The 23,478-nt window shown below is 49.1% G+C and overlaps 1 protein-coding gene across 1 annotated transcript; it reads left to right on the forward strand.

Annotated features, from left to right (window-relative positions):
• The first annotated feature begins 7,978 nt into the window (after nt 1-7,978).
• On the forward strand, nt 7,979-10,141 carry SYNDIG1L (synapse differentiation inducing 1 like). The gene is made up of 3 exons (XM_007941370.1): nt 7,979-8,401; nt 9,683-9,823; nt 9,983-10,141. The coding sequence occupies exons 1-3, from the start codon at nt 7,979-7,981 to the stop codon at nt 10,139-10,141; spliced, it is 723 nt and encodes a 240-aa protein (XP_007939561.1).
• Nucleotides 10,142-23,478: the final 13,337 nt, after the last annotated feature.

Below are 23,478 nucleotides of genomic sequence, written 5' to 3' on the forward strand. Positions count from 1 at the left end.
AAGAAGTTCTGGCTTTTATCTTCCACTTTAAAAGCAATCTCTCTTGTTGCATTTAGAGATAGTGGTCAGTAGTTCAGCTTTCTCACAGCGGCTCTTTTTTGAATCCAGACCTGAAGATTACCTAGGCGGCCACCCCTATGCTGCTGAATCATCCTGGGTCTTTTCATCTTTCCTTAAGGCTCCCATTTCTCATCCCCTTCGCTAAGGTCTCTGGTACTAAACGTATTCAAGACCAAGACCTCACCACTCTCATCCTCATCACCATTTATCAGGACTCTCTACATAACAGGAACACTCTGAAAGGTATAATGAATGAGAACCCAGGCTTTGAACTCACTCAAACTTGGGTTCAAATCCAGTTTCTGTCACTGTGTAATCTAGGGCGAGTTCCTTCACATTTCCGAACTGTGGTAGTTAAATTTGTGTGTCAACTTGGCTGGGCCTGGTTGAGTGGCTAGGCAGCTGGTGGTAGTTATTCCCTATGATGAGAGTGGCAATCAACTCCATGGTGGGATCTACCACAAGCAGCTGAGTAGCTGCCTTTGGGATATGGTCTGCTTCCATGTATATAAGGAGAAGCCTTGGGGATAGTCTCTAGTTTATGGCACGCTTAGACCCTGCATGTAGTCATGTCGTTGTTCAGCAGCCTGCCATGCTCTGCCGACCTTGGGATTTATAATGGACTTGTATTAATGGCCTGCTGTGTGTTTTGGTAGCATCGGGAATGTGCCATTTTATTTGCCGACCTTGGGCTTGTTAGCCTCAGCAGCCAGTAGCTGCCTGAGTGAAGAGATACCTCTAGCTTGAGTGGGCTGGGAGCAAGAGGCAGAGTGAACTTGGACTTAAAGCCTCCAAACTATGAGAGAATAAACTCCTGTTTGTTCAAGCATCCCATTTGTGGTATATTCTTGTCAGAGAAGCACTAGGTAACCAGAATGTGAACCTTCATTTCCTCATCTGAAAAATGGGAAATAATAATAACCAGCTCTATTAATTGCTGTCAAGTTTTGAGATCAAGTATATGTAACCCCTGGCCCATGTGAGGACACAGTAAATAGTTGTTGTTGCTAGTTTCTGTCAGGTTGGCTCCCACTCATGGCAACTGGCAAATGAAATAAATGGATTGGCCCGGAACAGGATCCAGCTCTCCAAGATCAGCTGCCAGTGAGGGGCCTAGAGGAAGTGTTGTTCGTGTACGACAGAACAAAATGTTGCCTGGTTCTGCACCATCTCTATAATCACGGGTGTGCTTGAGTCCATTGTTACAATCACTGTGTTATTTTGAGGGCCTTGCAACATAGGAGGCTCATCTTCAAGCCCTGTATTGGATAATATTCTGCTGTGATCCATAAGGGTTTCTTCCATTGGCTAATTTTCACAAATAGATCTCCAGGCCTTTCCTCCTATCTGTCTTAGTCTAGAAGCTCCACTGAAACCTGTCCACCATGAGTAACCCTGTAGGTATTTGAAATACTGGTGTCACAGTTTTCAGCACCATAGCAACCACAAGCCACCACAGATGACAAACTGACAGACAGGCAGTGGACAATAAATAGTAACTATTATTATTTTATGGGGTCCTGATAAGGATGTGCCTCATCTTGAGGATATGCCCCAACTCCTGGTCACATGTCATTTCATCCTTTGGCTTTTCTTTAAAAGAAGTTATGAAGCCTCTTCTCAGGTGCTTCAGAGCCCATCAGCTGCTACAGTCAGCAAACCTTCTCTAGGCCCCATTCCTACAGCTAGTCCTGGAGAGCTGGATCTTGTTCCAAACCAACCCATTTATTTCATTTGCCAGGACTTCTCACTCTGCCATCCCTGCATCATTTATCATCTGTGTGCCTGTGGGCACTTATAACTTTCTTACACCTCAGTGTTTTTAGCTGTAAAATGGGAATAAAATGGCACGGACTTCTTAGGGTTACTGTAAGGACTAAATGAGATAATACACAGCATTTAGAACAGTACTTGGAACACAACAAGAACTGAAGAAATGTGGGATATTGTTTTTATTCCATCCTTTCACTTTTGACTTTTTTGCATTTTTATATTTGAGGTACATTACTTTTAAGCAGCATATAGGTTAGATTTTGCCATCATTTTAAAAATCCAGTCTATCTCTGTAATTTTCTTTTCAAAAAAATTACCTGAGATATAATATCCATATAATAAAATTTACTACGTTTAAATGTCCAGTTCAGTGAGCTTTGTTAAATAGATTACAGTCATATAGCCTCCCCACAATCAACATATGGAATAGTCCCACCACTCCAGGTGTCCTCACTTCCCTTTCCATTAGTCCCCTCCTCCTCCCCTCTGCCCTTAGCAACCACTGATCTGCTTTCTGTCACAATAGTTTTGCCCTTTTCTAGAATTTCATGTAAGTGGAATAATACACTATGAGACGATTTTGTTCTTTTTTATGGGCGATTTTATTCTGTTTACATTCAACCTAGTTACTGATGCGTTGTTTTTTGGTGCCGTCGAGTCAGCTCCGACTCGTGGCAGCCTAATGGACGACGGAATGAAACGTTGCCTCGTCCTCTGCCTTCTTCATTGTTGTTGTTTCACTGGAATCCATTGCTCTGGCTAGTGCAGTTTCCTTTGTTATTGCTGACCCTCTCCTTTACCAACCATGACAACTGGCTCTCAGTCTAACATTGCACCATTTGTTTTCGGTTTGCATCACCTGTTCTATATTCTTTTTTCCGTCTGGTCTTGCCTTCTTTTAGATTAATCAAGTACTTTTATTATTGCCTATTTTTCACTTATTAGCTTGGTGTTTGTACAACCTTGTCCTCTTCTTCCAGTGATTATCACAGCAGTGGTTCTAAAGTGTTGTCCACTAAGGAGCAACTTTGGCATCACCTGAGAACTTGGTTAGAAATGCAAATTCTCAGGCCCCCTCCCCTAGAGTCATACACTCCTCTGGGGGATGTTGGTGTGAGCTAAAGCTTGAAACAATTTTTGCTTCTAGAGGGCAACTAGGCTATGTGGCAATAACCGTTAAGGGTTGTCACTGAGTCAATCCCGACTCATGAAACCCCATGTGTGTCAGAGTAGAACTGTACTTCATAGGGTTTTCCATGGCTGACTTTGGGAAGTAGACGGCTGGGGGGACTGGAACCTCCCATCTTTTAGTTAGCTGCCTATTTGCAGAACACCTTAATCCAGTTAGAGGTGGCACTGATTCAAAGGCTGGCTGGTCTGTTTCTGGCTTGCTCCTATCCCCAGAGGGTAACCCACCTGTAAACCCCAAGCATTTACTAGGGCCTCTTCTCCTTAACAAGCTCTGAGCTCCATTTCTCTCTCCTCAGCCTCCGATACTGCTGGAAGATCTCTGTTTCTTAGCCTCTAGGTTGTCCCTTCTGAACAGGAAAAGCCTCAAGGGGAAAAGTGGTGGCAAGTCTCAGGCTTACCTCCCCATGTTTCCCTTTTCTCTGGGAACTCAGCATCTTGATCCGCGAGTCCTTGCTCCCTTGATGATTCTTCAAGTCTTTCACATTTTTTCCCCTAGCTTTTCTAGCTGTTATTGGCAAGAGGTTTGGTGTGACACAAGTTAGTCTGCAACAACTGGACTTGAGAATAGCGTCTTAGTATTATTCTCCCACTGTAATTATAGAGTCAAAATGAGCATGAATAGTTCAGCCCTAGCACAAGGAGCTCAATAAGTATAAGTTATTTGTCTTCTCCCAGTAGAATCTTAGAGTCATATTGAGCTGAGCTGTTAAAAATCAACCCCTCATATCCTTCCCAGATATCTTACAGATAAGCACTGTATGATCTGTACTGTATGATCCTTTGGGTCAGAGAACAGGATTGATCCCGGGGAGGTTGCAATTGAACTCCAGTGCATTCCTGAATGGTTTCCTGTCTTCCTGGTCTGGGAGGTGACAGTGTACTCTTCATTCCCAAATCAGGGAATAGAAAAACTTAGGGCCCAGGCTAAGTTCTCTGCTCATCACAAGAGCTGTGGTCTCACAAGCAGAGCCACTTTGTCTCCTCTCCTCCAGGGTAGCCCATAACCCCAGCCCCAACTGAACACTTTGGAGCCATCTTAGTTTCAGAATCCCACATCTTTCTCCCTGAACATGAGTGCACACATGCACAAATGCACAAACATATATATGCATACAAGCTTGCTCATTTCCAGCAGGTACATAGGCAACCACACACAGAGCCCGGAAGGCATACAGAGTACAGGTGAGACCAGGTAGCAGAGGTGATGATAATGACTCTGCATTAAATGCTGGTCCCTTAGTCCAGGGTGTGGGGAGAAGGTGAGAAGCAACCCAGCAACAGACCAAAAGGCAGACCAGGCCCAAGGGCAGGGAAGACTGGACCTGGGGATCCACTGCTCCTCTACCTGGCCAGGAGCAGGTCATTAAACTCCCCATGTGGCCCTCATAGATCATGGAGGATTAAGACTTATATAGAGAACCACGATCCTTGGCTGGACTGTAAGCCATTGCTACAGCCCCTAATTTCAGTTGCTTTTTGAAAGTGGAGGGGTGTGTATGTGTCTTTGTGTCTCTGTATGTGTGTGTGACTGCATGTGGGCACACTTTAATGTTGTCCTCAGCCACCAAGGCCAGAAGGAACGCCCCCAGCCTAGGTAAGTTTTAAAGTAATTTTAGATAATTTGGCTCAGGAGAAATCTATTACTTCATTTTTTTTTTCCTCTGGTTTAAAACCGTAGTACAAGCTCATTGTTTAAAAAAAAGGAATGTGGAAAATAGAAAAAACATGGTGTAAAAAAGAAAATGAAAAGCATTTGTGCGCCCACCCCTGGAGATAATCACTGTTGACATTTTGCTGGAGTTGGGATCACAGGCACACACCACTTACTTTGCTTCATTCTCTGGAGTTGGCAATGAGCATTTTTCTTATGAAAATGACTCTTTGTAAACCCATTGTAAGGCCTTGTACCACAATATTGTACCAGAGTTTGCTTAAGTTGTCCTCTATTGTTGGACATGCAGGTGGCTGCCAGTTTTTCTCTATTGTGTAAAGCCCAGGATCACGCATCTTTGTGTGTACATCTTTGTGCATGAAGTGCTGCACAGCCCTGCTTAAAGGCAAGATCTGCGGGCTAGGATGGGGTAATCCTGGGACAGTTCAGTGTGGTTGCGTTGTGGTGGGTGTACTTCGACCAAGAGAGGGTGGCCAGCAGGAATGCAGGATGAACTGGGATCCAGCTGTCCCTGCCTGCTTTGGACAAACCAAAATCAACTGCCATCGAGTCAATTCCAATGCATGGTGACCTCGTGTGTGTCAGGGTAGAACTGTGCTCCATGGGGTTTTCAATGACACTATGGAAGTGGTTTACCATGCTTTTCTTTCAGGGTTTTCCTGGGTGAACTCTAACCTGCAGCCTTTTGTTCAGCAGCCAAAGGCTTTAGCCATTTACACCACCCAGAGATTCCTGTTTTGAAAAGGACCCTATAAAATGCTCCCACAGTCCCCAGCACTCCAGGCCCTGACTCTGGCCTCAGGTGTCCATCTTCTGAGGGATCAGGTAGGAGACTTACCAAGGCCTCCTGGTGAGGCAAGGCATAGTATAGGAATAAGCTTAGTGCATTACTCTGTTCTGAGGACTCTGGGGTTGCCTTACCTACCTAGGCCTGTGCACACCTCTGCCCACATGGATGGCAAGACTAAGTAATGTTGAGGCTTTGTTGTTGTTGTTGTTATGTGCCGTTGAGTCGGCCCCGACTCATAGCGACCCCTCTTTGGGTTTCTGAGGCAGTATCACTACGGAAGTAGGATTGCCCAACCTTCCTTCCGAGGAGTGGCTAGTGGGTTTGAACTGCCAGCCTTCTGGTTAGCAGTCAAGTGCTTTAGCCACTATGCTGCCAGAGCTCCTATGTTGAGGCTTAGGGCTTAGGAATCCCTAAGACTATAGGTTTTCAAACCAAACCTATTGCCATTGAGTCGATTATTACTCATAGCAACCCTATAGGACAGAGTATAATTGTCCCATAGAGTTCCCAAGGCTGGACATCTTTACGGAAGCAAAGCACCTCATCTTTCTCCCAGGGAGAGAAAGATGGGTTCAAATAGCCAACTTTTTGGTCTGCAGCAGAATGCCTTAACCACTGCACCACCAGAGCTCCCTAGGTTGAAGGAGCATAAATTAAGACCAGCTGGAGGAGAGGCTAAGGAGCTCTGGTAGCGTAGTACCTAAGGCATTCGACTGCTGACCAGAAGGTTGGTGGTTCAAACCCACAGCCACTCTGCAGAAGGAAGACTGGGCAATCTACTTCTGTAAAGATTTATGCCCTTGGAAACCCAGTGGGGGTCGCTGTGAGTTGGAATCAACTCAATGACAGTGCGTTTGGTTTTTGTGAGAGAAGAGACTAGGGGATCTTTGAAGACCATGCCCTAGACTTCCAGAGGGTGGGAGAGATGGCAGAGTGGAGGGACTGGGTTGGGATTGGAGCAGTGCAGGGGGAGTTGGGAAGCCAGGAGATTGACTCTGTGGCTCTGCTGCCATCAGAAAACTAGATGACTATCTTTTCCTTTGTTGTGGGGAGGAAGATGATGGCTACACCTCACCACATTCTGAGTGTGCACACTCAACCCCGTCTCAGGAAAGTGGGTGAGGGGGGCTCACTCTGTACAACTCTTTGAGGCTATAGGGATCGTGGAGCATGAGCACCCTTCGTGTTACAGATGGGAGAACTGAGGCCCCAGGTCAAACACTCAGTAATTATCTTAGAGAGCATTCTCTAAAGAGATAGAACCAGTGAGACATGTATACATACATATATAGGGAGATTTACTTCAAGGAATTGGCTCATGCAACTGTGGAAGGCTGCCAAGTCCAAAATCTGTAGGCCAGGCAATAGACAGGAGACTCTTATAGGTTATGTCCCAAGTTCTGTAAGTCTGGAGACAGGAAGAATATAGACTGAAGAGAGAAGAGAGAGTTTTGCCAAAATATCTATTTATAGTCTGGAGGCAGACCACGCCCTAGGTCTTTTCCCTTTCCAACTGATTGATTACATTATACTAGATTCTGGTAGCATAGTGCCTAAGGCACTTGACTGCTAACCAGAAGGCTGGTGGTTCAAACCCACCAGCCACTCCTCGGAAGGAAGATGGGGCAATCTACTTCTGTAGTGTTACTACCTCGGAAACCCAAGGGGGGTCGCTATGAGTCGGGTCCAACTCGACGGTACATAACAACAACAACAGATTACGCTGTGTAAATTGACACATTACACTGCAATAGATTACATTATGGAACATCACCTAGTGCAGTGTTAGGCCAAACAATTGAGAATAATAGCTTAGCCAAGTTGACATGTGAAATTAACCATCACAGGGGTGCATCAGGGATGGAACTGCAATGTTGTACTTGACTCCCAAATCCATGAACCTTACCATCCCATCCCCTTCAACTCCACTCCTATGGGTTCCATCTGCTGGGTGGGTAGGGCTATGGCATAGGCTCTGCCTTGGGCACCCTCAACTCCCCACCTACAGGTAGGAGTCACAGCAAGACCATATAGCCCCAGGAGCTCTCCTGTATTTTTGATCCCCAAGGAGGAAGGGGAAATACTGAGGCCCCTGCATTTGTGACCATAGGGAGTAGCCACTGCTTCTCACCTTTTCTCACCATTGTATCCCCAGCATCTCGTACAGTGCCTGGCATATAGTTGATGCTCAACAAACATATGTTGCATGGCGGCTAAATGAATGAACCAACTCTATAAGGTAAGTACTACTGCTATCTCCATCCACAAAGAAGCCATGGCTCTGGGAAGCCAAGGAGGCAGCGCAAGGTCCCACAGCTGGTAAACGGCAAATGAAGGTTTTCAACAAGGTCAGACTGCAGAGCTGCACCCTTAACCACGTCTGGTCCACATCTGGGGCTGGCCTCAGAGTCTGCTTGTCTTGCTCTCCCAGCAGGGTCTCTGAGGACTGCTCAGCCAGCCCAGGCTGCCCTCTCCGGCAGCTGCCTTGAACCATGGAGAGTCTGAGTGAACTGCAGAACCCCCTGCTGCCTCGGAGCCCCGCTCACCTCCATGGCCCCTATCCCTACCCAGAGCCTTCGCCCAGCTGGTCCTGCCAGCAGAAGCTCTACTCATACCTCCTGGGCAGTGCTGGTCCTGCTCACACCCACCAGCTCCTGGACCCTGGGTCCCTGCAGCTGGCCGTGGAGGCCTGGTACCGGCCCAGCTGCCTCCTGGGGAGGGACAAGACCAAGGAGCCCAGGGCAGGCAGCTGTGAGACCAGCTTCACAGAGGGCAGGGAGTCCCAGGCTGGGCCCACAGAGAGATCCCTTGAACCTGGCCAGGCTGAAGAAGACATCACCATCCAGACTGTGTCCTACGGAGTTCAAGAGGAGCTGCAGGGCCAGGGGGATGACCTGGAGGAGGAGGAAGAGGAGGTGAGCTTTCAGAGAAGCTGCAGTGAGAGGTCTCTTACTGTGCCAAGGATGCAAATCATTTGAAGGGGATGAGGGGTGGCATGTTAAAATACAGATCCCCAGGCCCCACCTCCAAATGTTCAGGTTTAATAGTGCCCACTACAGTGCTCTTGTGGTGCAGTGCCTGAGGCATTGACTGCTAACCAGAAGGTTGGTGTTCAAACCCACCAGCTGTCCATGGAAGGAAAATGGGGCGATCTACTTCTGCAAAGATTTACTGCCTCAGAAACACGATGAGGGTTGCTGTGAGTCAGAATCGACTCAATGACAGTGGGTTTGGTTTTTTGGTTTTAGTGGGCCCCAAAGGAACTCTGGTGGCACAGTGACTAAGTCATCTAACTGCTAACCAGAAAGTTGGCAGTTCAAACTCACCAGATGGTCTTCAGAAGGAAGATGAAGCAATCTACTTCCGTAAATATTTACCACCTTAGAAACTCAGTGGTGGTTGCTATGAGTCTGAATTGACTCAGTGGCAGCGTGTTTGGTTTAGGTTTGGTGAGGCCCAAGAATCTGTATTTAATAAACACCCGCAGGCACTTCTGACATGGGTATGGAGCACATCTTGAGAAACACTAACTTGGATCGACTATTTCATTTTTTTAAGAGCATTTATTTTCATTTCGTAATTATTTAAGTACTTTAAGCTCAATACAGAAAATCACTTGGAGATAACATTATTAATGTTTTGGTTCATGATCCAGTCTTCTTTTATTCATGGGTTTATTCCTGACCCCACTCCCAAAAAGAAATCTCACAATACATCATTGTTTCTGCAGGGGTTTTTTTTTTTTTTTCCTAACATAGTTTTATAACCTATGTTCTCTGAACAACATATTTCAGTATTTATCCATGCATTTTGTTGTTTGTCTACAACAGGATTTTTGATGGTCACACAATAATCCATTGTACACCCTTCCATCATTTATTAACTCAGTCTCCTGGATCAGTGGGCATTTAGGTTATTTCTAATCTTCCACAATTACTATCCTGTGTTGAACATGTGTGTATTTGCGTTCTTCCCTTGTGATAACTTCCTAACAATGAAATCATTGGGCCATTGTTAAGGCTTTCTTTGAGAGAACCAAGCCCAACTTACACACCCACCCCTCACCACAGGCAGATGATACTGCCTATTTCTCCACTGGGATTACTTTTTTAAAAAAACAAACAAAAACTCTTTCCAGTCTGACATGGCAAGGTTGACCCTGGGCCTGGACATGAAACCCCACCTGTGTTTTGCAGAGTGATGCTACTTCAACAGAGAGTGAGAGTGAAGACAACTTCCTCACACTGCCTCCCAGGGACCACCTCGGGCTCACCATCTTCTCCATGCTCTGCTGCTTCTGGCCACTGGGCATTGCTGCCTTCTACTTCTCCCAGGGGGTAAGAGCACCTGGGGCCTTGGCTCCTTCTCTGGCCATCTGCTTACTGGAGGGTTTAGTGGAAGTGTTTGCAGGATGGGGACAGGGGCCTGACAGGCCCGGGTTGCTGTTTTGTTGGGCATGGGAATGATCCCTTTCATCAGTACTTCTCTCTCCCTAGACCAGCAAGGCCATCTCCAAAGGGGACTTCCGCCTGGCCAGCACCACCTCCCGCCGGGCTCTCTTCCTGGCCACACTCTCCATTGCTGTGGGGGCTGGTCTCTATGTGGCTGTGGTGGTGGCTCTAGCAGCTTACATGTCCCAGAATGGCCATGGCTAGTGGCCAGGAGGACCCCACATCCTGACTCCCCGGCTCTACCCCAGGAGGCACCAGGGCTCAGGGGTGCAGACTCCATGGAGAGCCACCAACCCTGGCCCCTGAAGACAACTTGTGAGAGTGGCTTGTTGAGGGAGGCCTCCCAGCCTACAGCCTGCAGGGTTTACCCTTCACTCTTGCCTATTGTTCCCATCCCAGAGCAGGGCCAGGGGCAGCACTCTCTAATTGAGCATGCAGATGGGAAGCAAGAGAGGAGAGGGCTGCTCACCAGGTCACCTAGGCGGGCCTACCTCTGGCTGAGGCAGGCCGGGAGCTCAGCTGATTCTGCCCATTCTCTAGAAGGTCTCCTGCCCTGCAGACAGCCCACCACTGAACTCTGCCAGCCTCCCCACACTGAGAGAGGGAAAGAGATGCTTGAGGAACAGAGGGCCTGACCCAGTCCACTCAGCCCATGGGACCATCCACCCTGGGGACAGCCTAAGCTCCCTCTGACTTCCCTCTAGCCCGTGATGCACAGACCCTCGGTAACCAGGAGGAAAATACATGGATACATAGGGGCCCTCTGCTCTTTCCAGTGCTAGAGAAATGCTTCTCTTTCCTGTGGGCTTATGAGACACTGGATTCTAGATAGAAAAGCCCAGGATTTAAATTCTGAACCAAGGGCAGGTTTTTGGAGCTTCTCTGTGCAGGAGTGAAAGGTCAAGGTGCAATAACAGAAAGACTGGAGGGTTCTGAAATATTGCCATACCACGTGGGCTCCCCACTTTGCTTCTGTTCTCTACCCCCTGGACTCTGCCAGGGAGTCCCTGAGCTGGTGTCATCCTAGAGCAATTGAGAGAGAGAGTGACATCAGCCATCAGCCACTGAGAACAGGGCCCTAGATCCAGTACTGGGGGAGTGGTGAGAACATGATTGAAGGGCAAATGTGGCCTGCTGAGTAGGCAGCAATGCTCAGGAAGACTTCCTGGAGGAGGTGTCCCTTAAACAAGGCCAAGAAGGATGAGTCGAATTTATCTGAGATTTGTTTTCACATAATCATCAGTAATTGTGGGTAGGGGCATGACAGGAGCCCTCTAAGATGGGTTTCCAAGCTGTTTGAATTCTGCCTACGGCATCTGAAGGAGCTCTGGTGGTGTGGTGGGTAAGGCATTTGGCTGCTAACCAAAAGGGTGGTTTGAACCCATCAGCTGCTTTGTGGAAGAAAGATGAGGCAGTCTGCTTCCGTAAAGATTTCCAGCCTTGGAAACCCAATGCGGGTCAGAATTGACTTTATGACAGTGAGTTTGTTTGCTTTTTGTGTGCGGCATCTGGGCTGGAACCAAACTGCAGCCATTTCTGAGGGCTCCAGTTGCTATGAAAACCAGAAAGGAAGTCAAACCTAGCTCTCAGAAACCAATGATGCTTCCCCACCTCTGGACGCTGGAGACTGGTGGGTAGGCACTGGATTCCTAGGAAGTGGGCCCTGCCCCAGCCCCCTGGCCAGCCTTGGGGCTTTTTCACTGATGCCCCCAGTCAGGACCGCTCTCAACACCCTTGGTCACAAGAGTGTTCCCATCCAGAATTTTAGAGATGCCAGGCAGGCCAGGTAACACCTCAGGAGGGTGGGCCTGTTGGGGTTCAGGCTACAGAACCCTGTTGTGAACATTCGAGGACCTGGTCATTCCTGCAGATCCACCTCTGACCATCCCTTGTCCCACCATCCTCCCCCCATGTCCCCAGCATCTTAAGCGCTGCCCAGCCTTCCACTCCCTGTATCCTCTGAAGTTCCAGCAGTTTTAATGCTCATCATTGTATATATTTATCCTTGTAATAAAAATTTCTGTAACACCTGTGCCCTCTGGGCCTCTTGCTGTCCTCATTTTTCCCCATTTTGCCTGTGTCCTGTTCTTCTCCAAAACTGACTTCCATCACGTCATCTGCTGACCCCAGCAGCCTTCTCAGGAGGACAAGCCCACATCTGGGCTTTGGGAGGAGGAAGCCACTGTCCATCCAGCCCCAGGAGTCTGCTTGGAGTACCCCGGACATGCGGTGATGACACACATTTGACTCTGTACAAGACAAGGCAGATCTATGGCTGGAGAAAAGTCCCTTTCAGCTGCAAGAGTCTTGGAGGTCAGAGAGGAAGTGACGTGAGTCAGGGTGACTGAGGCACCACAAGCTGTCTGGAGCTACCAAGGGTGGGTGTAGGGTGTGGGAGGCCAAGGAGCCCCACTTCCTTGCCCTCATGTCTCTTCTTGAGTCCCCCATATTTCCCTCCTGGGGCTGCTCATGGACATGGAGGCAAGAAGCCATTTCTGCTTGCCTCAGGCCCCAGCACCAGCACCAAATCCCCAACATTCTCTCAGTTCCAAAGCATTTGTCCAGGGCCTCTGGGAGCCTGTCTGCCCAGCACAGGGGCTGGCCTGGCCTTTAGGTCAGTGTGCATGGAGGCCTGTCGGGGGCAGATGGATATGCATACCCCACACCCATATGTGCACCTACTTGCGAGACACAACTGTACACATACACACACACACACCTGCTGCTGTGGGGTGGGTTCCCCTGAGACAGGAATGAGCTGTAGGACATTGATTGGGGATTTCTCTTGGGACAACAGCTGTGAAGTGAGGAGGGGAAATGGGACTGGACAGAGGGAGATGTTAGGGCACAGTGCAGAACTGAATGACAGTCTGAGCCAACTCTGTGGTGGCATCTGGAGCCAGGCTGCCCTTCAGAGTGGACCCAAGTTGGAACAAAGGGCTAGAGCTTTACACCTTGTCCCAATTACCTAGTGCTGCTGAAATGGAAAATACCACAAGTGGGTGGTTTAAGGAACAGAACTATATTTTTTTTCACAGCTTTAAGGGCTAGAAGTCCAAATCAGGATCTCAGCTGTGTCAATTCCTTCAGTGGCCCTCTCTCCTAGTTTCTGGCATCTGCCAGCAATTCTTGGTGTTCCTTTTCACTTAGAGCTCAGTCCTCACATGGCATCTGTCTTCTACCTGTATGTGTCCCTGTGTCCACTCTGCTCTTTTCAGAAAGCACCACTCAAGAGATTAGGGTTAGGACACAGCCTACTCAGGTATGACCTTATTAACAAAACAAAAGAAAACCCCCGTTTCCAAACAGGGTCAGACTTACTGGAGTAAGGGTTATTAGGATTTCCACATTTCTTTTGGGGGACACAATTCAATCCATAGCACACCCTCTTACTGATCAGTCATTGGATGTGAGTTGCCCAGAAAGCAGTGTGAGCTCAGTCAGGGTAGGTTTCTTCAGCTGAGGTGACCCCTAAAGGGGGCTGACACCTAAGGCTGTCTGCTGACAGCTGTTCCAGGACTGGAGGGCTAAGTCTGTCATTCCTACAACGGACATGAGCAGCACGGCACAGCCCCCATCACACGCCCACACAACAGCTGACCTGGCAGCGCCACCCACAGTCCCTCTGCATTCCCTTCTGTACGCTGAAGACTGCTTCCTGGGGATCCCTGTGACACTTGGCCAAAACAGCTAAAGAGCTAATTCTCCCTTGGCAGCCTTCAACCAATGACTGAGGGGGTGTGAGGGAGTAAATACGCCAGTTTTCTTGCCCTGTGGAGGGGTAACTCCAGTGGTGTCCCACACAGTTCTCAGAGTTCCCCAGTGGGATTGCACTTCCCACGGTCATGAGTGCCAGGACAACAATCACACCCTTATGACAGCCCTTCCTCCTCTTGTCTTCTTCCCTCCCCCCAATGTGCTTCCTAAGATTACCTCCCAACAAACCATCTGCAACTGAGTCTTTGTCTCAGGGCCAGCGTCTGGAAGACCCCCACCAAGACACATATGCATCTACCCATGTTCCAAGCATACCACCCACATATATGGACACACATGTATATGCATGCACCCACACGTGTGCCTGCATGCACACAGGTACAGACACACAGCCATGTACACATTTGCATGGGCACACACATATACAGGCACATACCATACATGCACAAGCACTGTATATACACCCTCACATGTGCATCCATACATGCAGCACGTGTACATGAAGGATGAAGGAGACGTGGCTGTGGAGTCTCACCCAGCCTTGCGCACAATGAGGTCTTGTCAGTTACCAGCCTGGTTCTGGGCCCCGGAGGCAGGAATAAGAGGGGAAAGGTGGGCAGTGGGCAGCACACAGGCCTGTCCAGGCCCTAGTCAGGTCAAGCAGGTCGCCCCACAGCCCAGACAATTCCCACCTCCTTCTCAGCCCAGGCCTTGAGGAGGGGGAGAAGCCAAATGATTTCCAGGTTTTTAACCTCAGTCCTGTTCCCCACTTGCCACTCCCTACCCCTAGATGCAAATTTAGGCTCTGCAGGAAAAAAAATTAAATCCATAGAGTCCCTGGGGGCTCCTTCCCCCCCCCCCCAGCAGTCCCCTAGGAAGGGCCTGTGCGGTCTGGGCTTGTCCTGATGAGTCCCTGGAACATAGGCAGTGACACCACCTCCCTCCCCTTCAAGGCTGAGGCTTGCCTCTGGGCATGCCTGGGGCACTTTTGGCCTCCTGCTTCCCAGCTCAGCCTGTGCCTCGCCACCCAAGGCTCCTGGGAGGCTCCGGGCTTGCAGCTCCTCCCCTTCGGGCTGGCAGTGAGGCTGTGGCTACGGAGGGTCCCCTGGGTGGAGGTGCCGTGATGAACAGCAGTGCCAGCACATCTGTGCAAATATTACCAATTATTTTCCTCACTATAAACACCCAGCAGGAAGGCAGGGAGGCAACCAACCCAGACTGTTTAAAATAGAAACCAAAATTGCAGCACAGGGAAGTTGGGGCAGCCATCAGAACGGGGCCTGCACCAGGAATCTGGACTCTGCCCCCCCCCACCAGCTGCCTGTAAATTGCACCTGCTCCCGCTGCCCCCACACTGCAGCCCACTTTTTCATCCACTGACCAGGCAGGAAGGAGATGAAAAAAGTCTTGACCTGGGGCATAGGAGACGCTGGGTAGGTGCCAAACGGGACCCTGGGTAGGGGAGTAAGATGATTGAGGTGGGTGGCCACAGGGGAGTCAGGAACCAAGGCCACGTGGGCACGTGGTCCCAGGCAACTGCTGGACAAGCTCCCACCCGGCCAGGCTACAGAGCCATGAGGGCTGTGTTGAAGGTGTCAGGAGAGGAGACATCCTCCATAGCACCCCAGCAGCCGTACCCTAGGGGTGGGAGGCCAGGGGCCTCAGGAGGCTGTGATCAAGTAGAAAGTCACTTGCCACCCATTCTGCATGAAGGGAACTTGTCTGGTGGCAAGAAGGGCTAGAAACCAAGGGCCCCAGAGCCTCCCTTGTCCCTCCTTCCCCACAAATGGGGCTGATGGACAGCAGGTTGCCTGAGACAGTCACTCACATGGTTGTCAAAATACTGAAACACTTCCATACCAGTGGGTGACCAGGCCCTACCCCAAGCCTCCCCCAATCAGCCACTGCCCCAATGCTTCCTTTTCCTGCCTCCCTGGCTCCTCCTCCAGGACCCCCAGACCTCCCAGAGGAACTAAAGTGTAGTAGCTGGCACCTCTCCTCGATTCATCCGTCAAAGCCTCTGCTGTCCTGGTGGATCCGTATCTCGAATATCGCCACTGCCCGCAGAGACACTGCCCTCATGCTTACAATCTACCTCCTCCCTGAGGGAGGGTTCTCGGTAAACCCTCCCCTCTTCAGTCTGCTTTTGCATCCCTGCTGCTTTCCAGAGTCAGTCTCATCACATTTCCTGGGCCTACCCAGGCTGTGCCCCACTAGGAGGGTGGGGCTTGGGGACATGGCAGAGTGGGGGGAAGCAGTGGCCAAGATGTCAAAAGTGTGAAATGCAGCAAGAAGGTACCTTCAAGGTGAATTAGTCCATAGTCTATAGAACAACTGAGGCCCAGAGAGGGAAGGGGAGTTTCCCTGTGTCACACAGCGAGTTATGAGCCAAGCCCAGACCCTCCTCCCAGGCCCTGGAGCTGCTCCATTAGGCTGGCGATAGCTCTGTCTGCCGTGAACACACAAGACCCAGGGACCATTCTGCTGCTGCCATGAATATTAACAAACTTCCTTCCTTCAGCCTTCCCCTCCCAGGCTGTTTCCTGCTTCCAAGACTTCCCCAGCCAGTCTCTCCCTGGGGCTGACACCTCAGCCCTTCTATTTTTGGTGGCAACATGTCAGGGGTGGGATGGAAGGGTGACAGCTTCGTGTTTGCCTGCCCCATGCTCATACTCACAGCAGCCCCTCAGGAGTTCTCACATCCTCTGAGTGACAGGGAGAGGTGCTGCTCTGGGTGGGGGCACCACAGAGAGACTCAGGCATACTGAACAAAAATAAAAGGTCCTGTGCATTTCCCAAGGGAGCTCCAGTGGTGTAGTGGTTAAAGTATTTGGCTGCTAAGCACAAGGTCAGCAGTTCAAACTCACCAGCGCTCCATAGGAGAAACATGAGGTAGTCTGAGTTTCGTAAAGATTTACAGCCTTGGAAACCTTAAGGGGAAGTTCTACTCTGTCCTAAAAAGGGTCACTATGAGTTGGAATTGACTCCATGGCAGCAGGTTTGGTTGTGTGTATGTGTGTGCGTGTGTGTGTGCATTTCCAAATACTTCCAACCTACAGCCCTTGAATGGCTTTCATCTCTCTCCATCCACAGAGCCCCCTGGCTCCAAGGCAATGTCTAACTCCATGAGAAAATAACAGAAAGAAGTTCCCAGAGGCAGGGACCTGTTGGAGGTGCCTGGAAGGGGAGGAAGGGGATGGTCAGCACATTTGCACCCATGGGCAGGGCCAGCAGTGAGCAGACTGGGCCAGGAGACATTGACAGAGTGCCTTCAGTGTACAAAGAACCTTCACACCTGCTCTCCGCCACTAAAGCAGTTCTTCCTGTCCCCACCTATAGGGCAAGATCAACATGGCCATCTTTCCTCCTGTTTCCATAGCCCATGAATGGGACCACAGCCACCTCCCTTGTCCATCTGAGGCCAATTTTCCCTCCTTATATTGTTCCAAAGGCACTCTGGCTTAAGGCATTTGACTGCTAACCAGAAGATTGGCAGTTCAAACCTACCAGCCACTCTGAAGAAGGAAGATGGGGCATCTACTTCTGTAAAGATTTACCACCTTGGAAACCCATTGAGAGTCACTATGAGTTGGAATCGACTCAATGGCAGTGAGTTTGGTTTTTTGTTTGTTTGTTTATTTGTTTGTTTATATTGTTCCAACGCTGTTCCTAACACTTCCACTCAAAACTGGCTATGAGGGGCATCAGAAGGCTGTCCCCTACTTCTGTGTAGCATTAGGCAATCTGCTTCTTGGTGTTTGCCCACCTGGAAAATGGGGTCATGGTGCTGACTCCTGCATACAGTTACTGTGAATATTACATAAGTTAATGTTGATGTGGGACCTCTGGTGGTGTAGTACCTAAGGTACTTGACTGCTAACCAGAAGGCTGGCGGTTCAAACCCACCAACCACTCATAGGAAGGAAAGTTGGGCAATCTATTTCCATAGAGATACCGCCTCAGGAACCCAAGGAGGGGTCGCTATGAGTTGGAGAGGACTCGACAGCACATAACAACAACAACAACAATGTTGATGCAGCTCTTAGAGCAGCATTGGGTGCAAATTGTTGTTGTCAGTTGCCCTTATGTTGTGTCTGACTTATGGCAACCCCACGTACAACAGAATAAAACATTGCCTGGTCCTGCACTATCTTCATGGTTGTTGGTATACTGCAGGCCACTGTGGAGGCCTCTGTGCCTTCCAACCGAGGGGACTCATCTCTCAGCAAGATATTGGACAATATTCCGTTGTGATCCTCAGGGCTTCCACTGGCTAATTTTCAGAAGCAGCTCTCCAGGCCTTTCTCCCTGCTCTGTCTGAGTCTGGAAGCTCCAATGAAACCTGTCCACCGTGGGTGACCCTGTTTGGTACTTGAAATACTGGTGGCATAGTCTCTAGCATCACAGCAACATGCAAGCCACCGGAGTATGACAAACAGCAGGTAGGTGGGTGGTGGATTGAGTGTGTAGTAAGGATTACTCACTAAACTCACTGCCATTGAGTCAGATCCTACTCATAGCGAACCCCTCCTTGGGTTTCGGAGGCAGTATCACTACGGAAGTAGATCACTAAATAGTAAGTATTAGGAAAATTTTTTAATTTATAGCTTCCTTACTGTAAATTCCTTATCTCCCCAACTGCTTCCCTTCCATAGCCAGAGAGATTGAAGGCAAAACCCTGCAGTACAAGGCCCTCGCTCATCTCTGGGGGGGACCTCCACTACTACAAGCTGAAGACAAGGTCTCTTTCCCATCTTCCTGCCTTCACTCAGGCTGTTCCCTTCACCTGGGATCCTCGTATCTACCTCTAGCCCCATCCCCAATGAATCTTCTTCTTCTGCAAACTGATTTTTAAAAAAGTTCACAATAAAGACACAGTTCAATAAAATCTCATTTTCTCTGAAGCCCTTTCTGACAACATGCCTCCCCCAAAAAACCAAGTAGAACAAACAGCTCTTTTCATGAACCAGTGTCACACCTGTTCAAATTCACACTGCAGCCACACCCACAACACCTGTGTGCCTCTGAGGGCAGGGCTCACCTCTGATCTGGGCTTCGGGAGGTCTGGTGGGGGCCTGCCCTCAGAAGACACCCAGCACTGCTCACTGGTTGAAGAAGTGACTTCCCACCCAGGGGGTGAGGGTGGGGTCAGAACTCTTTCCACTGTGATTTCTCTCTCAGAGGGGAGAATCACCCTTTTCTTTGGGCAGATAGGAGTGGGAGGGGCTCTCCAGGTGGGAGGAGCTTTATAATTCCATGGGGCTGCCTCAGATGCAAATGGATGAAAAAGACCACAACCAGCCTGGTGGTATCAGAGTCAGGACAGACCACAGAAGTCTCACATTCCTCTGCCTCTGTTGTCTGGGATGCCATATAGGCCCAACCTTCTGGTCCTGCGAGGCCTGCACTCTGTAAGAAGACACAAAAGAGGGGAACAGAAGAGATGTTCTCTCTCAGCTTCCTCTCTCCCAACTAAGACCCTGGGTGCCCACAGTCTCCATCCCCCAAAGGAGCCCACAAGGCCGATTGCCATTGGCCCTGTCCATAGCACCCTTTGGAGGCCAAGGCCAGAGACAGGCCTGCTCCTGCACCAGACCTCATCACTTCCCCATCCTTCAAGTCCTGTGATTCCTCTTCCCCCAGCTCTCCCCAGTTCCATCTACACCTCGCCATCTCTGTTGCCATGCTCCGGTCCAAGCCCGCTTCAACCCTTGCTCAGGCTCCTATGAAATCTTCCTAACTGGCCTCCCTGCCTCCTCCCTGGCCTCCTTTTAGCAAGACAAACTTGTTCAAGACAACTTCCCCTGATTAAAACCTTTGAAAGTATACTTGTGTCCCCTAAGGTAAAAGCCAGACTCCATGACTTGCCTACAAACCCCTGCCCACCTTCAGCTCCATCTTCCACTATAGTCCCACCACCTCTCCCACCACCTCTGCCCTCCTTCAGACTTGCAGGTTGGTTTTTTGTTTTTGTTTTTTTAATTTTTATTGTGATTTGGGTGAAAGTTTACAGAGTCAATTCATTTTCCATACAGCAATCCATACACATTTTGTTTCATGACATTGACAGACTTGCAGGGGTTTTGCACATGCTATTCGTCTGCCTGAAATGCTTTTCCTTCCCTTCCTAAACTACTTCACTGCTGTTCATCTTTTATTTCTTCATTCTAAATTCCAGGTTTCCAATTCCAGAGAAAAGTCCTCCAGAAGTCCCTCCCTCACCAGCTTGGCCAGGTCTAATTCTCATCATTGCATACTATATTAGTCCTATCTACTTGTTTCTGTGAGTTTTTGGTTCCTATTTGTCTCACCCCACCAAGACATGGGAGGCCATATTTCTCACCATTGTAACTTCTGTGTGGAGGTAAATGACAACTTATGCAAAAAACAAAAACAAAACCAAGCTCATAAATTAAAAAGATATCAAGTGCTTATTCTGTATCAGGGAGCTCTGGTAGCATAGTGCCTAAGGCACTTGACTGCTAACCAGAAGGCTGGCAGTTCAAACCCACCAGCCACTCCTTGGAAGGAAGATGGGGCAATCTACTTCCGTAGTGATACTGCCTCAGAAACCCAAGGAGGGGTCACTATGAGTCGAGTCCAACTCAACGGTACATAACAACAACAACAACATTCTGGAACAAGCCTTATTTTAAGTACTGAACTCTTGGAACAAACTAATGAACCCTCCAACATCCTAAGGAAATTCTATTCAAAAACAGTGGTCCTCAGGTTGATTCCAACTCACGGCCACCCCATGTGTTTCCAAGTGGAACTGTGTCCACGGGGTGTTTAATGACTATGATCTTTTGGGAGTAGATCTCCAGGACTTTCCCCGGGACACTTTTGGGTGGATTCAGATTCCCATTCTTCCTTAGTAGTCAAGCACTTAAACATTTATGCAGCCTAGGGACTTGGGAGGTTCTATTAATAACCCTTGCTTAGGGAAAAGGAAATTGAAGTACAGAGAGGTGAATTCACTTGCCCACAGTCACATAGTAAATAGTTGGAAAGCTGGGATTTGAACTCAGCTGGTAAGAAGCTCTGGTGACATAGTGCCTAAGGCATTTGACTGCTAACCAGAAGGCTGGTGCTTCAAACCCACCAGCCACTTCTCAGAAGGAATACTGGACAATATACTTCCGTAGTGATACTGCCTGGGAAACCCAAGGTGGGGCCGCTATGAGTCGGCTCTGACTCGATGACAGTGAGTTTGGTTACTTTGGTTTAGTAAGGGGGAATTTGAACCCAGGCTGTCTGGCTCCACAATGCGTATGCCTTGACCAGTACTCCATCCTGCTCCTAAAGTCTGATGCCACCAGAGTCACAAGTATGTCTCTCTCTGCTCACCTCACTTCCTCCAGTACTTCTTTTCTCTTCTCTTCCCTGAATGACACTGGGCAGGGATGAGGGTCACAAGAGACAATCACGTGTTTTTACTCTTGAGATATTTTAAGGAGTATCTCCTCCCTGCAGCCTGACAAGCCCAGCAAACCTGCCAGGCACCTGTGAAGCCACCTGGCAGATGGTGATGACCAGGAACAGCCTTTGGTCCACTCCTGAATGGCCACTGAGAGGTGAGGGGGGCAGAGACACAGGGGCCCACGGTCTACCAAGGAAGGATCAGGAATCTTGGGAAACAGGACCACCAGAGCTTGAGAGTCATGCACAGACAGAGGTGATGACTAGTACCCAGCCAGAGATGCAGGAATCAGGCCTCATCCCTGTCCCCATCATGCTGCCCCTTGCTAGGGAGATGGGTCAACTGACATGCAGGTAACCTGTGATTGCAAAGGGAAGCTGGGATTTGTCTATGAGGTTTCCCTTCAGAGAGCTCCCTGCTCAGGTGGGATCAGTTCCTTCCTACTCAGTCACGGGCAGGAAGATAGCTACTCTACCAGAGTTTCAGGCTTGGACTGTTGAGTGACACCACATGCCAGCTACTGTGATTCTTCCTTTTTGTGTTAGCCCACATTTTACAAACAAAGAAACTGAAGCTTGAAGAAGCAAGTTAGGTAGATAGCTAACAAATTGGAAAGCCTTAAAACTCTTTGCCAGTCTTCAGCCTCCATATTAGCCAACTACTTTAAAGCCATCTACCCAGCAAAGGTGACTCAGAGAGTAAAATAAAAACATGGGAGCAGGCACCAGCTTCCACTCTCGCCTAAACCGATTCTTCATCTTCTTCATTGTCCAAATCTGGGCAAGAGCTGCATCTGTATTCCAGCAGGGAAACGTCTCAGAATTCATCAGACCTCAGCCCAGCACAGATATACCTTCTTACCTCAAAACTCCCTCCCATAGCCGCCCCCCCCCCGCGCCCATTATTGCCCTTTCCACCCTCTCCCCATAAACTTGCAGGTGGAGAAGCTATGAGCAGCTTTCTCCAGCTACACTGTCTTCCTGGGATGATGTGGAGGATTCCACACTCTGACAAGCCAATTAAGGATAATCCTGCCAGAGCTGCTGGATTTAGCACAGCTCAAAGCACCCTACCTCATCCCTGTAAGGTGTTCTACTTGGGAACCCTCAGAGAACTGCCTGCCAATAGCTCCCCACCCAGGAGCCAGGCTCCAAGCCCGAGTGATGTGGGGAACTGCCCTGTATTCCAGCCAGGAAACCTTTGTAGCTGCAGCCCCTGCCTCAGGCCTCCAACTTCCTCCCATCATTAAGCATCAATTAAATATTCACTGAGCATGTATTAAGTATGGAACAATCTTCTATGTTCTCCAGGGCAGAAAACAGCTCTTTTCTTCAGACTTGAGGCTGACAGAGACAGTTTCCTGCTAGTCCTTGGACACACCAAGCATGGCCCCCACCATTTGGCCTCAGCCTGAAACACTTTACCCCAAATGACTGCTACGTTTGCTTCTGCGTTTCATTCAGGTCTTGGTTCAAACATCATTGTATCTTAGAAGCCCGCCCAGACAGCCTCCCCACTCCTGCTCTTTATCCGCTTTCTTTTTCTTCATAACTCCATCACTGCTTGACATTTTGTTACCTATGTGTTTCTAAGCCTTCCCCACTAGAAAGCAAACTCCATGAGAAAAGGGCTCCTGGGTCTTATTCATGACTGAATCCCCAGAATCAGTCACATGGTAGGTTCTCAGTAAAGACTTGTTCCATGAATGAGGTCTCTGGGCTCATGCTCTACTCCTGCTGGACCACCTCTCTGATCCCTGGACTAACCCCATCCCTCCCTCAGTCCTCTGTTTCCACTTTATAATGAGAAAGGGGTCTTAATCAGGGCTCTTAAGGGTCATCAAAAGGAGAATAGGTGTCCACATTGTTGTTGTTAGCTTCCTTCAAGTCAGCTCTGACTCACAGCAACCCTATGTACAACAGAACGAAACACTGCCCAGTCCTGTGCCAGCCTCACAATCCTTGCTATGCCTGAGCCCATCATTGCAGCCACTCTGTCAGTCCATCTCATTGAGGGTCTTCCCCCTTTTCCCTGACCCTCCACTTTGCCAAGCATGCTATCCTTCTCCAGGGAATGGTCAACATGACCGAAGTAGGTGCTTCCAAGGAGCATTCTGGTTACACTTCTTCCAAGACAGATTTGCTCATTCTGGCAGTCCACGGTACATGCAGTATTGTTTGCCAACACCACAACTCAAAAGCATCAACTCTTCTTCAGCCTTCCTTATTCTTGTCCAGCTCTCACATGCATATGAGGTGATTGAAAGTACCATGGCTTGCATTAGGCACACCTTAGTCTTCAAAGAGACAACTTTTCCCTTCAGCACTTTAAAGAGCTCTTTTGCAGCAGATGTGCCCAGTGCAATATGTCATCTGATTTTTTGACTGCTGCTTCCATGGGT

This window comes from Orycteropus afer, unplaced genomic scaffold (assembly GCF_000298275.1).
Source record: "Orycteropus afer afer isolate SDZICR_OR568_19922 unplaced genomic scaffold, OryAfe1.0 scaffold00079, whole genome shotgun sequence".
Taxonomy (NCBI): Eukaryota; Metazoa; Chordata; class Mammalia; order Tubulidentata; family Orycteropodidae; genus Orycteropus; species Orycteropus afer.

Bases quoted from the DNA above. Each gene is read 5' to 3' on its own strand.
- SYNDIG1L (XM_007941370.1), top strand. From the start codon at position 7,979: ATGGAGAGTCTGAGTGAACTGCAGAACCCCCTGCTGCCTCGGAGCCCC. The intron at 8,402-9,682 runs GTGAGCTTTCAG...TGTGTTTTGCAG, and splicing joins TGGAGGAGGAGGAAGAGGAG to AGTGATGCTACTTCAACAGA. The intron at 9,824-9,982 runs GTAAGAGCACCT...CTCTCTCCCTAG, and splicing joins CCTTCTACTTCTCCCAGGGG to ACCAGCAAGGCCATCTCCAA.